General features: G+C 41.8%; 1 protein-coding gene across 1 annotated transcript in view; it reads left to right on the forward strand.

Moving 5' to 3' along the window:
- Nucleotides 1-15,461, forward strand: part of LOC134749590 (murinoglobulin-2-like) — a 33,508-nt gene that overhangs the window by 12,289 nt on the left and 5,758 nt on the right. Inside the window, 21 exon segments of the mRNA XM_063684593.1 lie at nucleotides 1,610-1,780; nucleotides 2,106-2,221; nucleotides 2,770-2,980; nucleotides 3,232-3,357; nucleotides 3,855-4,028; nucleotides 4,740-4,913; nucleotides 5,792-6,151; nucleotides 6,740-6,965; nucleotides 7,699-7,859; nucleotides 8,338-8,484; nucleotides 8,830-8,937; nucleotides 9,233-9,399; nucleotides 9,732-9,814; nucleotides 10,200-10,318; nucleotides 10,727-10,865; nucleotides 11,415-11,536; nucleotides 11,881-12,003; nucleotides 12,319-12,527; nucleotides 12,755-12,891; nucleotides 13,985-14,142; nucleotides 15,021-15,201. Coding sequence (XP_063540663.1) covers nucleotides 1,610-1,780; nucleotides 2,106-2,221; nucleotides 2,770-2,980; nucleotides 3,232-3,357; nucleotides 3,855-4,028; nucleotides 4,740-4,913; nucleotides 5,792-6,151; nucleotides 6,740-6,965; nucleotides 7,699-7,859; nucleotides 8,338-8,484; nucleotides 8,830-8,937; nucleotides 9,233-9,399; nucleotides 9,732-9,814; nucleotides 10,200-10,318; nucleotides 10,727-10,865; nucleotides 11,415-11,536; nucleotides 11,881-12,003; nucleotides 12,319-12,527; nucleotides 12,755-12,891; nucleotides 13,985-14,142; nucleotides 15,021-15,201 — 3,412 coding nt within the window.

Raw genomic sequence — 15,461 nt, forward strand, 5'->3', positions numbered from 1 at the left:
AACTGTTAGCATTTCACGCAAAGCCGTGAAAGGCTAGTCTTGATCTTTATTTAACTCCAACTTAATAAATAACCCAGAATACTCTCCCTACTCAAACCGGCCCCTGACACGGTCATCCGCGAATACATTAACACGGAAACTCACAATTAATCTCTTTTTCAATTAATTGAAGTGTCGCGTTCACTTTGTTTTACGAGCTTTATTTTAACGGGATCGAAATGTCATTATAAGATGACTTTATTTAGTGCTCAATTTATTTCTCTGTTAAATGATGTAGATTTGTAGGTATTTAAGTTTGCCAGCTGAAAAAATTTAATTTCTGTCCGTATGCCCGACGGTCCGACCGTCTGTCCGTGTGTCACAGCCATCTTAAAAACTACATATAAGGTATATTTGAATGAAATAGGGAACATAGGTGTATTTCGTGAGCCGCTACTAAGTTTAGAAGTCCTCCATTATGCGTGGCCCGACGCACTTGTCCATTTTTTCGATTTTTTGCATAATTTTCTTAACCAGAATCATTCAACGATTAAGCATCAAGGTTAAACTCACACGACCTTCCTCAGTTTGTGTCAAATTATGGACTAAAAGAAATCCGTTATGTCCTTTCAAGGGACACCTTTATTGTGGGATGAGTCACTGTTTACTCGGAGTTAAAACGTTTATTTTGGTCAGGAGGTCAGCAGACCAGATAAAGGTAGGTACATATTGTTTGTTTACAGAAATTATTTAAGATTACATTTTACAACACAGATCGTTTGTTTTGGATATTTTGTCTGCCACTGCGATTTATATTACGATTACCTCATTAAGGTCATGTCATGTGGGGTATGAGAAACATAGATTATTTTGCTAGGGGCAAGAGAAACGGTATGAGGATTCCCTAGATTTTTTTCCCTTGCCCCAATGCTTTTCTTAACACATCTTAACTATTTTTTTCACAACCCCAGCTCGAAAAGGCTCTCTTTGTACTTCAAAAACTGATAAGAAAGTAGCATTTTATCCACGTGTATGGCAAAGTAATCTGATGCAAATTTTGAGTTGTTTTGCTCATGTTGGTTGATATAATTGACTTTTAAAAGATGATTGTGAATGATATATATATAATAACGTTCATTTGGATTTGATTTGTAACGTTTCACAGTATTTTTGTCGCGTTGGTGTGGTGAAAAATATTGTATTGCATTCGGTAGCAAATTTTGTTTAACCCTCGTGTCTTGAAACCCTCGCAACATTCAAGATTCCTCTTTTCAAACCACACTACGCTCGTGGTCGATTTTGGAATCCTTCTCTTGCTCAGGTATATTGGCACAAGAGGTTAAACAACAACTTTGCCCCCTTGTAAAACAAATACTTAACTGTTTACAGGCGAGATGTGCCGAAGCTGGTACCTCACTCACACATACAAAGCCACGTTTTAGTGTTGCAGATGGTGAACATAAGTTTTTAGTTAACTTATGTTCACTTGTGCCTATCTGCCCCGTTTCCCCCTACATGTCCCTATATTTAAGTATTACCTATACTTAACGTAGCACTTGACACGAAAAGTTGGCTTGGTCCTACTCTATTAAGTTTTGACACTTTTAAAAACACCAATATGTCCCTACAGATTGAAGAAATGTGGCTCGAAGGTCCGCCCGGTGCGTGGGAAGGGACTCGTGCAGCGCAGTGGAACCGTGTACGGACGCGGCTGGGCTTCGGGCAGATTCAGCATGAGCTTGATGCCCAGGCACCGCCAGGACGATGGACACTACGGGCCAAGTTGGAGGATGGCTCACAGGTAAGATTTCATCACCATTTCTAAGGTCCTCTTTAACAATAAAAAAAAAGATTGCTCGATTGCCAGTTTTACACAAACGACTGTCATCTGATCTGACATTTGAATATCGTATTCCACTACTTTAGCTGTATTGGAGTTGTCACCAAGCTTACCTCTCGGTTAGCTCTTTCTTCAGCTTACTTACTGTTTATATACGGTGGCTAAAAAATAAGTGCATTCCCGTAACGTTGCCAGGGAGGTTTTGGGATTATACTGAGCAACTTTTACTATGGGACCAACCCTGAAATCGTCCCTGTATATATGTCCAGTTTAAAATCTGTTACAGGGTGTGACGGAATTCTTGGTGGGCAACTACGAAATTCCGCCGTTCCAGCTCAGCGTGAAACACGCGGCCAGGGTGCTCAGAACCAGCGAGCGACTTGTCTGGACTGTGTGTGTTAGGTCAGTATTTTATACGTCATCATCAGTATCACACCAGCCGAAAGGCATCAACTTCTGGACATTGACCTCCCGAGGATTCAAACTTCAAACTTCAACATTTATTCAGCATTCAGAAAGGCCACAAGGACACTTTTACACGTCAATATGGAATTTACATACAAGCAAAAGAAATATTGACTGATCTGACTGGAAACCTTCTTTGGCTTACTCCGATTCGCGGTTACAACTCAAAAACGTTTCTGCCCCTGCTGGGAGCCGTTGCAGATACACTTCGACCCATAGGGATTTTTTGTGCAATTGCCCCCTTAAGAATGATTCTTTAACTATTCAAGAGCTTTTTTGACCATCTCCATGTGCCGGATAATGGAGCTCATGCGTTGCGTTTTGAATTCCTTTGGTTCTAGATAGCCTGCTCCATAGTTCTTTGTCTGGCGAGGTCGTGACATTCACATAGCCATCCGGATAATAATTCGAATGGATCTATAGGAATCATTTTAAGATTGGTTTTACTCTGTGAACATCTTATTTAACTCTTTCCCTTTCTCCAGGTACCCATGGACAGAAGCAGTGGAAGGTATGCTAGTGATCCGTCTCCGCGGCGCCGGCGTCAATTTCGCAACAGACTCGACGCCGGGCGTTCGTACGGCTGTCCGTCTGCGTGCTCCGAAGGCCTGCCATAGACACGCCGTAGCTGCTAGAAGGATAGGCCTGGATGGTGGGAGCCCACCTGATGTGGTTGTCGCTGACTTCTCGTTTCAGGTTTGCAGTCCCTATTAAACGCATCATTGTGAAGTTGGTGCACCAACTCAGTCATGTAGTCTCTTCAAACAATCTAAAAGATACCCAACGCATCGATGTGCGAAATTGGCGCCCGAACTTCAAAATACTGTGTCAGCGCTTCTAAAATGCCTTGAAAAAGATCTTTAAAACTCCCGTGAAGAAAATGTTATAACCCTAACTGCATTTACAACATTTATTTTTCTCTTTATAAATCAATATCAATATTCCAGGAAGAGGGTACGAGGATCTGGCAGAACACGACGGTAGTATCCCAAGTGGTTGACAAGGCTGTCACCCTGCAGTTCCTAACGAAGCACCGAGTAGTCTTAGCCCCAGGGCTGCCCTACAAGTTGAAGGTACGTCGCTGAATTGCTGTTAAAGGAAGAAAATTTCTAATATCGGGCATTAAGGAAATATCTTGAACTAAAAGCAAGCCAAACTCTTTCTTAGAAAACATGAGTCCTGTTTCGGAGATAAGAAAAGTGACATGTTGGAATCGTAACCTTATCGCACTGATTTAAACTTTCACGATTTTTACTCATTATTATTCACAACGACGGGACTTAATCGCGTAAAATAAGTTTTAAATTTACCTCCGACGTTTCGAGGACGGCGTTGTCCCCGTGGTCTCGGAGAAGACTGGCTAAAGTTGACATCAACATCTTCTAGGCGCGCGAGTTTTTCGAACTACCCGCACTTGGTCTTGTCGAAGGGTTATTGTTTGTGAACCATATGTAGTCACATACATTTTAAAGAATTTATTAGATACCATTGTCCCGACAGCTCTTCTCACTATAACTGTATTTTCTGAGACTGCTTTTCTTACAATCATTTATCAGTCAAATTTCTACAGATAAAAGGAACACGCTGGGACGACAAGCCAGCAGCGAACGAGCATGTCGTCGTCTGTCGTTCACCGGCTGAACGCACCGAGGCGTCATGTGACGACGCCGTGACGGACGCTAGAGGCGTTGCTAGAGTAATGTTCACGGTGGACGATGACGCCAATGTCTTATATAAATTTCAAGTAAGTTTGGCTTTAATCCCTTTGGAATCGTCTCGGAACGTGCAGCGGTTTAAGCGTAAAGAGGTAACAGACAGACACTTTCACATTTATAATATTAATATGGATTCTATGACAAAGGTAGTCAATCTAGCCACTAACTTGATGAAGTCTAACGCCAAGATCTCATTTTATCTAATCTTCTCTATCTAATGATCTCAAGATTGCTACACCCTTCCAGGGTACATGTTCACAAAAATTGGTGTAAATACTTAATATGTTGTCCATGTGTGCAAATAAATGAAATGAAATTAAATGAAAAGATTCTTAGTCGACGAGTTACTGACCAACAATTATTTAAAACTATTAAACGCAGTCATAGATAGAGATACCTACCTACTGGAAACGGATTTGCCAGTAATATTAATACATTTTTCCTTTTTTTATTGTGGGACGTACCACATTATAAGGATGTGGGTTCGAGTCCCACGTTGACCAGAGTTGATCATCGTTGATTTTTTCATTGTGATTGACATCTGTATATACAATTTATAGATTGCCAGTAATATAATAATAGTGGAGTTCATTCAAATATCTTGTTCTACTTCAAGAGATTGAATGTATGGTCAGTGAACACAATACCTACTCGTGATAGTCCTAATTTTGTTTCGTAAAAATTGCTGCTGAATCATCGTCTAAAATATGTTTATAATCCTAATCTGTTTGTTCAATCAGGCAACTCTCAAAAACGACAGCAGAACAGCAGCGTCCCCACTATATCTGCCAGTTAGAAGAACAGGATCCATACACGCTGCGCTCGGGCCCTTGCGCGGCGACGCCAACATGAGGGGCTTCGTGCCCCTTTACTTGAGCAAGGACGTTGATACTGCGCTGAGCGTGCATTTTGTGGTAAGAAGCTTGAATTAAACGCAAGTTTGGAGGAACACATGTTTTATTCAACAATATTAGGTTATTTTTACAGCAAGTTCTTATCGTTACGGAAGCTTGAGGCAAAAGAGGGTGTGGTCACCCATTTGACATTACATATAATTTTTTTAAAGATACGTTCGGAAACCTTGTATACTGATACATTTGTTTCGGATACTATCACCACAGATATAACAAGGATAAGAATACATTCTTAGCTGAAAGGGTTGCACATAGATCTTCATTTGTCTTTTTTTCTCAAAAAATAATATTGGTGAAGCATTTGTTATGGCCCCCTATTTTGATACGGCCCAAAACTGCCTAAAACTCTTAAGCTTTTTCCGATATAACCAAAATTTAGGCCCCTAAAAAATATCCATAACTTTTAGAAATAGAAGAGGCAACATTTGTTTCTCTGTGTAGGTATAGGCACCCAATCACTAAGTACAAGAAGATCTAAATATGCTAAAATTCAGTCAGCCTTTTTCAGAAAAACGCATCCGACCACAAAACCCAAACACACACAAATTACGAATATTTATTTACTTTATATTTCGGAGATAACACAGAAACAATCATACAAGAAACAGTCATTTGAACAAACATGTATAGATACAGATGTTTCCTTGGATATATCTCACTAAGAACACATATATAGTATATTCAGATGCGCAATGCGATACAAATTCTTTGCTAAATTTGGAAATAAAACAAAACCGTGCGTTAAAAGTAGAGTAGGTTGTCTTTTTCTTGGTTGCTCATAGTCAGAGCTCACAGCTCTTTTTCTTGGTTGCTCATGCTCAAATCATCATCATCTGTTTTCTGGCAGTCTTAACAACAAACCATTTGTCAAATTTCAGGTAATAACCCGCGGTGGTACCATCTACCGCTGGGGCGTGACCACCCAGTGCCCAATATCCTCATCAACCAATGACATACACGCTGCACCAAGAAACAGCAAGTGCCCGCAAGCCCACCAATCCGAAAGAAGCAGCGACCTACTGAACAGGCAATTCCACCAATCAGGCAACAGCAGTGGCTTCATCCACCAATCCGAAGGCAGTGATCTTCTGGATAGACATTTGCTGCGAGTCATGCTGCCGATTAAGATGACGCATCAGATGTGCCCGGATAGCCATTTAGTGGCGTATTTTTATTATAGAGGGGAGTTGGTCAGTGCTATCAAGCATATTGAGATGGAAGAATGTTTTGTTAACAAGGTAAGATCATTTTCATGTTTTGATCGCCTTTCCAAATACTATGGAGTCGATGGCATTTTTAACAACTCTTCTTAGAAATTTTAAGACTAGTTCTGAATTCGGTTCGGGTTTTTTTTAATAGCCTATCTTGTGTCCCACTGCTGCCCAAAGGCCTCTCCTTTCTTCCCCCACTCATCACTGCTTGGTGCATGCTGCCGCCAGTCGCTGCAAAAAGCGTCGAAGTCATCCCGCCATCTCTTTTTTTGTCTGCCTCTGCCCCGGCTAATCTGCGGTGTCCATTCGGTAGCCAGCCCCATCGGTTGGCCCACCGATCCGGTTGCATACGGCAGACATGTCCCACCTAATCCCACTTAAGCTTAGCGGCCTTAACACCCGCATCTACGATACCATGCAGTTCTCGAGCGCACTTCCGTGTTCTTAACCTAACCCGATCGGTTCTGCGAACTTCTAGTATATTGATGTAGTACGCCATGTCCATTAAACATTTCCTCAAGCATGTAGTCTACATGCTTGAGTAAATGTTGTCTACATTGTAGACTGATTTCTTAATAAGAATGATGCGTATTTCAGTGGTTGAAATGATTTCAGGTGGAACTTAACTGGCTCTCCCGCCAAATAGCACCAGGCGCCAGCGCCTCTCTTTCCATAACCACAAACGAATTAGCCCTCTGCGGCCTCTCCGTGTTGGACTCGGCCTCGCGCTGGCTGGCCCCCGTGCCTTCAGCCAAAGAGTCCATCATGGAGCAGCTGAGGAATATCATCGATAGTCATAGGAACTTAACGGAGTATGATGCGAATGGAAAATGCTTTCTGAGTAAGTATGATCTTAATATGGGATAGTTTTACATAAATTGACCTAATCCCACAATAAGCTCAATTAAACTTGTGTTGTGTTAAAGTTTCAGTTTGAAAAAGCCTCGGGTCCGCTCGGCAATATAGTCAAATTAGCACCAGGACCAGCAGCGTGGTTCCATTTTTATCGCCTGCCACTATGCTTGTCACTTTCGCGCTTACATGCTTGTTAGAACGTGACAGGTGATAAAAATGCGACCGTGCTACGGCCGCAGGAGCCGTAGCTCAGATGACAATAGTTTATCTACAAACGCCAATCAAAGTGACAATGTTTCGGAATAATAGATGCGAACGAAAAGTCACATGATTATTTCCATTCATTAACCAAGCTTCGATTGTCATTTTATACAATCGATTGTGACGGCCTGCTCGTGTTATTAGAGTAGCGTTCATATAGTCATCATCAAAAGTAGCAGATAAGACTACAAAAGCGTCAAAAAGCTTAACAAAAAGAGATAATGTATCTATACCTATGTAGAAAAATTACACCGTTACAAATACTTAACTTATTGAACCTGAAAGCGAATTTTATAGATATATCTATTTTGGAAAAGTATTCCAGGGTATATAGCAGCAATACTTTAGGCTCGTTGTTTCATCCGCCATTATTGATGCCGGCTGTAGATACTTTTCTTGACAACTGTTTAGCAGTGGACTTTCCGCCAATATGATCGTGACGATGTTTTTTGTTAAAGCATCAGACGAAGAAGTTCCCACTGCCGGCTCCGTTCTCACGCACTTGGCGGAGGGCGGAGTGCGCGTGGCCGGCGGCGCGGGCGCGGGGCACGCATGCGCACAAGCGCCGGCGCCGGCGCCGCTGCTCGAACATATGCAGCCTAGGACGGACTTTTCGGAGGTGAACTACTACAATCTAACCTGTATAAAGGGACATACAGCATCTCTATCTTGTACCGTAATCTGTTTTATCAAAGCCCCTTTCTGTTTTGGAGTACGACACGACGGTTCCGTCGAAGACCTGGACGATATATTAGGAAAACTTGGCCTAAGCCTTCCTACACGTATACATACAACGCAGCTCGTCTCTGCGCATTTGTGGGCCCGTTACCCGATTTACCCAATCCTTCCAAAATCCCGAGAATTAGAATAATATTAATATAGCCGAGGAAGTTGATGACGATGAGACGTCCCTGATAGGAAAGTAATGAAAACACAAAATTTTGTGATAGAATATTAACCTACAACAAAACAAACAAAGCAAACGATCGAAGACATCGGCCTGTAACGGCCAGTTGCACGCTGCAGCCAACAGGTTGAAATAGCATTAGGGTTAACAAATCAGTATTGTTTCTTTAACTTCACTTACCTCTTTACAGGCCTGGCTGTGGCGCCTAGTGGCAGTTGGCGTGAACGGGACAGTAATAACCAGCGCACGTGCCCCGGACTCTATAACACGTTACGAGGCCACCGCGCTTTGCGTGTCAAGAAACGGCCTCGCTGTGTCCCCACCGGCCTCCTTACAGGTCAGTGTTTATAGTGTGACTATCACACCATAAACATCCTTACAGGCTAACTCTGGCTTGAGTCCGTGTCAAGAAACGATTTCCCTGTGTATTCCCAGCGTCCTGGTTCAAACTCTCAGGCGCGAGGCTAGCCCGTTCTGCATGTCTAGTTACGGCCTGTCTCTGTTTTTCCAGCATCCTTAAGGCATTACGTTCGAGAACAGCCCCGCTGTGTCACTGTCAACATCATTAAGAATCAGACTCGCCCTTGTATCCACGGTATACTGACGGAAACTCCTGCGATTTTTTTTAAATCAGTATGTTGATCATCTTTATTTATAACCTTATATTTTTATGATTTTGCAGGTGTTCCGTGAATTCTTTATCCATTCTGATGGACCGAAGCGACTTAAGCGAGGAGACTCGACGATTATTCAATACCGCATCTTCAACTACCTTTACGAGTCCCTTAATGTAAGTATTTTAGAAACATTTTTATATGCATCTGGAGCGGCATAAAATATGGTTCGAAATTACAAATAGCTTCCACCCGATCCCAATCAACCTTCATCATCACCTTCGGCCCGGTACAGAAGTCAGCCTATAAACCTTTAATTGCATTATGGACTAATATTATGTCTTCTTTCTGCTAACATAATTGCGGAAACATAAGTGAACTCAATAACACGTTTTGCTATCATTGGCTTTAAGTGACCCTTTACTATAATACTATATACTACTTTAAAGACGAAATGTTCTGAACTTCCAGATCGAGATTCAAGTACTAGCTGATCCGCACTTAGAAGTGCCAGACCGTACCGAGGTGGCGGCGATGCCAGCTCGTGCAAGCGTGACGCGGCGCGTGACGCTACGCGCTGCGCTGCCAGGATCAGCACGCCTCGCTATACGCGCGCGTGCACCTGCTCAAGGAGTCAGGTGAGTCTTACGAAGTGGTAGTTTACCTGGAAGCGCGTCCGTAGCCTACCTGGGCGTGTAGATAGACAATCACTCGAAAGTGTCATACCATGCGATGGCGGCGGTGCCAGCTCATGCAAACATGACGCTATACCTTAGCGCCAATACAGGGAGTCTGGTATCTCTTCTTACCAAGTCGAAGTCTACTTAAAAGTGCGGGACCGCACAAGGAGTCACTCCACCAAACATGGCGTTCCTTTACTTACAAAATACTCTGCAGCAAGGCATACTACTCAGTAGGATTATGAACTAAACCAGTCGATCCTATTACTGAAATTTTGATTCTGTTGCAGTGACGAGATAATCATCCAGATACAAGTGGATCCAGAGGGTGTTCCAGCTCAGGACTATCATTCTGCTCTACTCTGTGGACCAGGTACAAATTATTTATGAATAAATATCTGGGAATTGTAAAACAATAACAAAGAGAATAAGATCCTCCTCACTGCTCCTCGCTTTCTCGGTTACATTTTCAAAAAAGCCCGACTTGCGCTTTTTGGAGACCTAACCCTAAGAATTGTAAGCAATGTCTTTAACGACAGTCTGCCATCTGAACTGTGATCCAATTTGAATTTATAGTATTAGACCGATTTCTTCCAGACATTTTCCTTCTCCATACTATTTTTCATAGTTCATAATTCAATGTTATGAACCAGGGTTCAAACTAAGGGCCTGCGGTTGTAGACTGCAAACCATACCATCAGGCTATTAGTGCTTAAATTGTTATCATTATCATATAATATAATTAATTTCTGATTCAGGTAGTGAAGTATCCAGCACGTCTGAGGTGTCCTGGTCCTGGCCCAAAGTTGACGCCATACCCGGCTCTGAATCTGTCACCGTTTGGGCCATAGGGGATATCGCTGGACCATTACTCGCTGTAAGTAACATCCACAAGCACACAGTTATAATTGAAGTCCTAATAAGTCAGATATCTTTTATTGGTGTCCCTGAGGAGTAAATTCGAATCTCATCATCTGAGGCTATTTTTTATATTCTTTGTTGATAAAAATTACACAATCATTCGCTTAGTCAGGGACGAGGAAACTTTGGTCATTTATAGAAATAGTACTAGGCACTTGACTCGTTAGCTCACATATCAGACATCAGAAGAATTGAAATAAAACATGGATCACAAAAAAATTAAAACATGCTATATATCCTCATCTCAGCATGGTGATTGCATTGGCCAGCGCTGATGTATCAACAGACAAGTTTAAAGTGTAAATAATTGGACTGATTCAATAGAACGCTGAATGATCCCTAACATCATGTTGATGGTTCCCAGGATGCAGATTCCCTAGTGCTACTGCCGCGAGGTTGCGGAGAACAGAACATGGCTCGACTTGCCACCAACCTTCTGGCCCTCAAACAGTTGGACCCTAAGAGTCCAGCAGCTTCATCTGCTAAAGAACACGTAGCCAGAGGTAGGTTACAGCAAAACGGGTGTTGTTATGCCAACTAGCAATATAAGCCTTTTCATAAAGCTTGATTTCCACTGGCTTGTCTATTTTGAAACAATCAGGATCATATTTATAAGGCCACAGAATCAGAATCATTTTATGGTAAACTTAAACTCCATACTAAATTAAAACATACCTAAAGTTTACCACGAAATGGGCCCACCTCAGCATAATACTGACCCGAAAGTCAGCGCTGATCTTCCAGCGAAACGAGACCATTCAACAACGTTTACACCTCAATGAATAAGTCAGCCAAAATTGCTCTTGGGTGCTTAATTATGCTTCGCCACTGCCATTTATGCTATAGAAACCCTAAATAAGCATCATAGTGAAGTGCATTGTGGGAAAACTAAAAACAATGATGCATAAATAAACATCCAATCAAGATGGCATTGGATTGGTCAAATCCTCAGAAACCCCAAAACTCGATTATCCGAAATGGTTCTAATCAAGCAAGCGCTTGGTTTTGTTGCAAAAGTTGATTAATTTTAACCTGTAATAATGTCCTTCCAGGTTTCACTCGTCAGCTTCAATACACGCATCCATCGGGTGGATTTAGCGCATTTGGCGCCTCAGATGATCCATCCACCTGGCTCACCGCCTTCACTCTTAGATATCTAAGGAAAGCCCATGAGGTAAGCACCGTATTATAATCATGATTTAAACAAAAAGGCGTTTTGAAGTATAAAATAAAATTGATATCTTTCCCAATTATTTATGTTCTCATCTCTGATATTCATTAATTAATCTATTTGCCTTGCGTTTGCCACCTAATCTTGGAACGGAATGTGTTTATCGGATCTCCAACTTAAATTTTGTAGGTCAGATTTTACCTCTTCGCTCTTCGCTTGTTTTCCGCTAGCCAACAATAACGACTTACAGGTTGAATTTGGTTCTTTGACCATAATTTAAAGACCTCTGATTTATATCATCTATGGCCACGTTTCCGACTCCTAGCCTGAAAACGGTATATGTTCAGGTGATTTCACCGGGCATGCCCCCGCCGCCGGCGCTGCGGCGCGCGGAGCGCTGGCTGATGTCGCAACAAATGGAGAACGGTTGCTTTAGAAACGAGGGGCAGGTATTCCATCGGGAGCTCAAGGTAATAAATACTGTTATTACAATTCTCGTTGATGTTGCCATTACCTGCAGACCCACGCTAACTGTACACACACACACAACATAGACATATACACACAGTAGTCATTTTGGACCATCTAGCTTTGTCCCTTAAAAATCATAGTTAATTCAGACATTAGTTTTGTTCGAAGTTTGACTACCAACTCGTTATCAATGGATGTACTTTATAAATAATTAGTTACCTACTGCCATTACAGCCCATAAAAACCCATGTCTTTAGTATACATCGATTTGTGATTGTGGTCGTGATTTAATGACAATCCTGTTACTATTTCAGGGTGGACTCAACGAAGACGGCGAAATCGCCAACGTAGCGCTAACCGCCTACGTGATCACCTCCTTAGTAGAAGGAGTCTCAGATCTCCCCTACAAAGTCCTCAAGAACACCCTCCACTGCCTCCGAGCATTACCCCCCTTGAAGACTAAGTCACCGAACAGGGTCTACGCCCACGCTGTTCTAGCTTACGCGTTTATGAGACTGAGGAGGTATTTTTTTAATTGCTTACATGTATAGGGGCCATAAAACTTTATGTTTGCTATTTTAAATACCATTAAACCAGGATATTAAGAGTCATCCAGGTGACCGTAAATATGGCAACGAGTAACAAGAGAAAGTTGGTCAACGAATCAGGTTTTCCTAGAAGACTTTTTTTTTTTATTAATTTGTCCTGTAGGAACCTTTGTAGGTATTCATGAATACATTTCCCTTATAGGTATGAAGAGGAATTGAGGAAGAGCAATGAGGCGAGTCCGGGGGTGGAGGGGTTGGAAGACGACGAGGATATTAGGGAGTTGGTCGAGCTGATGAGGATGGCGAGAAGGAAGGAGGAGTTTGTTTGGTGGGAGACGAGTAAGTTTGGTTTTTCTTTTTCAACTATCTTTACTTATCATTGAAAGTCAAATTATAGTTGAAAGAACAATACTATCTTTGTCTTACACTAGTACTAACACCCAAAAGAAAAGGATGAGTATAGTTTTCCGGTTCTTATTTACTGCCAATTTGGTTTGACCAACTATATCTTTACTTATCATTGAAAGTCAGATTATCATTCAAAAAGTAAATAAACATCGTAGTGTTCTTATTATTGAACCATTCGTAACGGATTTATAAAATTTGTATTATGCCTTTATCTTTCAATAAAGCTGTAACGATATACTTAGTTAAGATCAGAACAAAAACAGGCACTACACATGACTATAATATATATTATAGTTAGTTGTTCTAGAGTTCCTTAGAGCTCTTGCCCACTGACGTCCAGTTTTTTGCGGGATACAGTTTTCTGCAGGATTCCGTTTCAATAGCATACGTGCTAATATAGTAACGTTCACACGAGCATTCTGTTTGCGGGATACTGCACGCATACTATAGAAAACTGGATCCTGCAGAAAACCGTACCCGCAAAAAACTGGACGTCAGTGGGAAAGCGGCTAAGGGTATGATAATGAATGATAAAGCTAGACTTACAGTTTCCTTAATGAAAATATTTTAACATCATGTTTAATAAAGTTTCTACAGAGTAAAACAGAGCTATTTGTGCAAACAAGAACAAAAACAATAACAACAATAATGAAAAAAAAAAAAAGATGCAAGAGTATCAGGGTGTTAACAATTAAATTGTATATAAACTGAATACTAAAAAGGTTTTACTATTCTTATTACTTATTAACGTTCAATACTGAGATTTTTTCCCAATAGCGCCAAACTAATGATCTGGGTTATTACACTGCATGGATAGTGTTTTAAATCTATAAAGTTTCTCGCAGAAAATATCGAGATTCAGAAATTTTTCGTTGTACAACCTGCATGCCCTTCTAACAAAACTATTTTTCGCGTAAGCAGCAGTCCGACTACGACACACAGTACATATACAGTTTTAATGTTTGAATTTTTCCGAGTAAACTTCCATTTCTCCATTTCAAATTGCGCGTTTTTTTCTTCTCAGGCAGTCTCGCGACGTCAGTAGAAGCGACGGGCTACGCGCTGCTCGCGCTCACCTCGTGTCCCCCCGGCGCCGGCGCCGGCTGCGCGCAGGACGCGCGCGCCGCCACGCGCTGGCTGTCCGCGCGACGCAATGCGCAGGGCGGGTTCGCTTCTACACAGGTACCAGTGGGGGTCCCTTTGTTTGACATCATTATTGAAAGTCATAATGTAATGATTGTCATAGGTATACTTATAGGTATAGACACTTAGCCGTAAGAGACTTGACTGACAGACTGACCAACGTAAATCCCTAGTAGCTAAGGTTATTAGCATCTGTATCTTCATCTTTAGACATACTTTTTTTTTTTTTTCAATCTAGTTTTTAATTCACTAACTGGTCGCCCAAGATACAGGCTATGCCTAGTTTGGGGACCCCTGTTCATACTGTTATAAATGTACCGCTGTATGCGCGCAACCTGGACCTCATGTATACTCCATCTGCAAATTCCCATCTTTGTGTGCAAAATAAATATATTTTTCATTTTTTTTTTCATATTAACATTAGTCATAATTCTGAAACCGTTAACTTTTCGGGATTTTCCTCAGGTTATCCTACAGATAGGTTAGGTTAGGTTTGTTTTATGGCAATCTTGAAAAGTTACGCGTTTCTGAGTAAAACCAAATTATGACCTATCCGGTATCCGGCCGGATAATATGTCACTATCCGGTATCCGGCCGGATATTAGAATAAGGGCCGGATAGGCCGAATACCGGATATTAGCCGAATATCCGGTGCATCTCTACTATTTTCTTATCTCCACTATATCGCTCAGCTTACATCTCGTTTATCTCGCTCTTTGGTAAGGCCGACTGTTGCCACTTCAATATCTTCCTAATGTCATCCAGCCGAGGATATAACAGACGCCAGGCGCTTTAATGCGCTCTTGCATTGGCCTCGCACAACCTGAATAGATTTTTTTAAACTCCTAAGTGCCCTAGCAAAAGACGAGATCCTCACAAAGAACTGCCGACCTTGACCTGTTGTTTTTTTTACACAGGACACCCTAGTGGCCCTAGAAGCGCTAACCGCCTGGACAGCCTCGCAACCACCTGCGCCGACGCACCTCACCGTAACAGTCAAGAGCGGGAGCGCGACATCAAGCGTCCTGCTCACGCCTGAAGCTAAAGTGCCGGAGCTTATGAAGATGCCGGTGGGGAAGTTGGAAGTGAATGTGGAAGGTGAGATCTTACTTTACCTACCGGTTGAATCCAACCGTCAGTTGGTCCTAAGATAAAAATGGTTCAGTAATAGCTTATTTATTCGAGTTAGACCAAGATAAATCTGCAACGATTTTGATTATACGTCACAATTTCGTAGAAGTTCGACACTTGTACTGCGTGTGCTATCAAAATCGTTGCATACTTTTCTTGGTTCAACCACAGGGCGGACACGCTATACATCAAAAATCACTCGCGTTTCTATGTGTGAACGTGCACGT

This window comes from Cydia strobilella, chromosome 18, assembly GCF_947568885.1.
Source record: "Cydia strobilella chromosome 18, ilCydStro3.1, whole genome shotgun sequence".
In the NCBI taxonomy this organism is placed as follows: domain Eukaryota; kingdom Metazoa; phylum Arthropoda; class Insecta; order Lepidoptera; family Tortricidae; genus Cydia; species Cydia strobilella.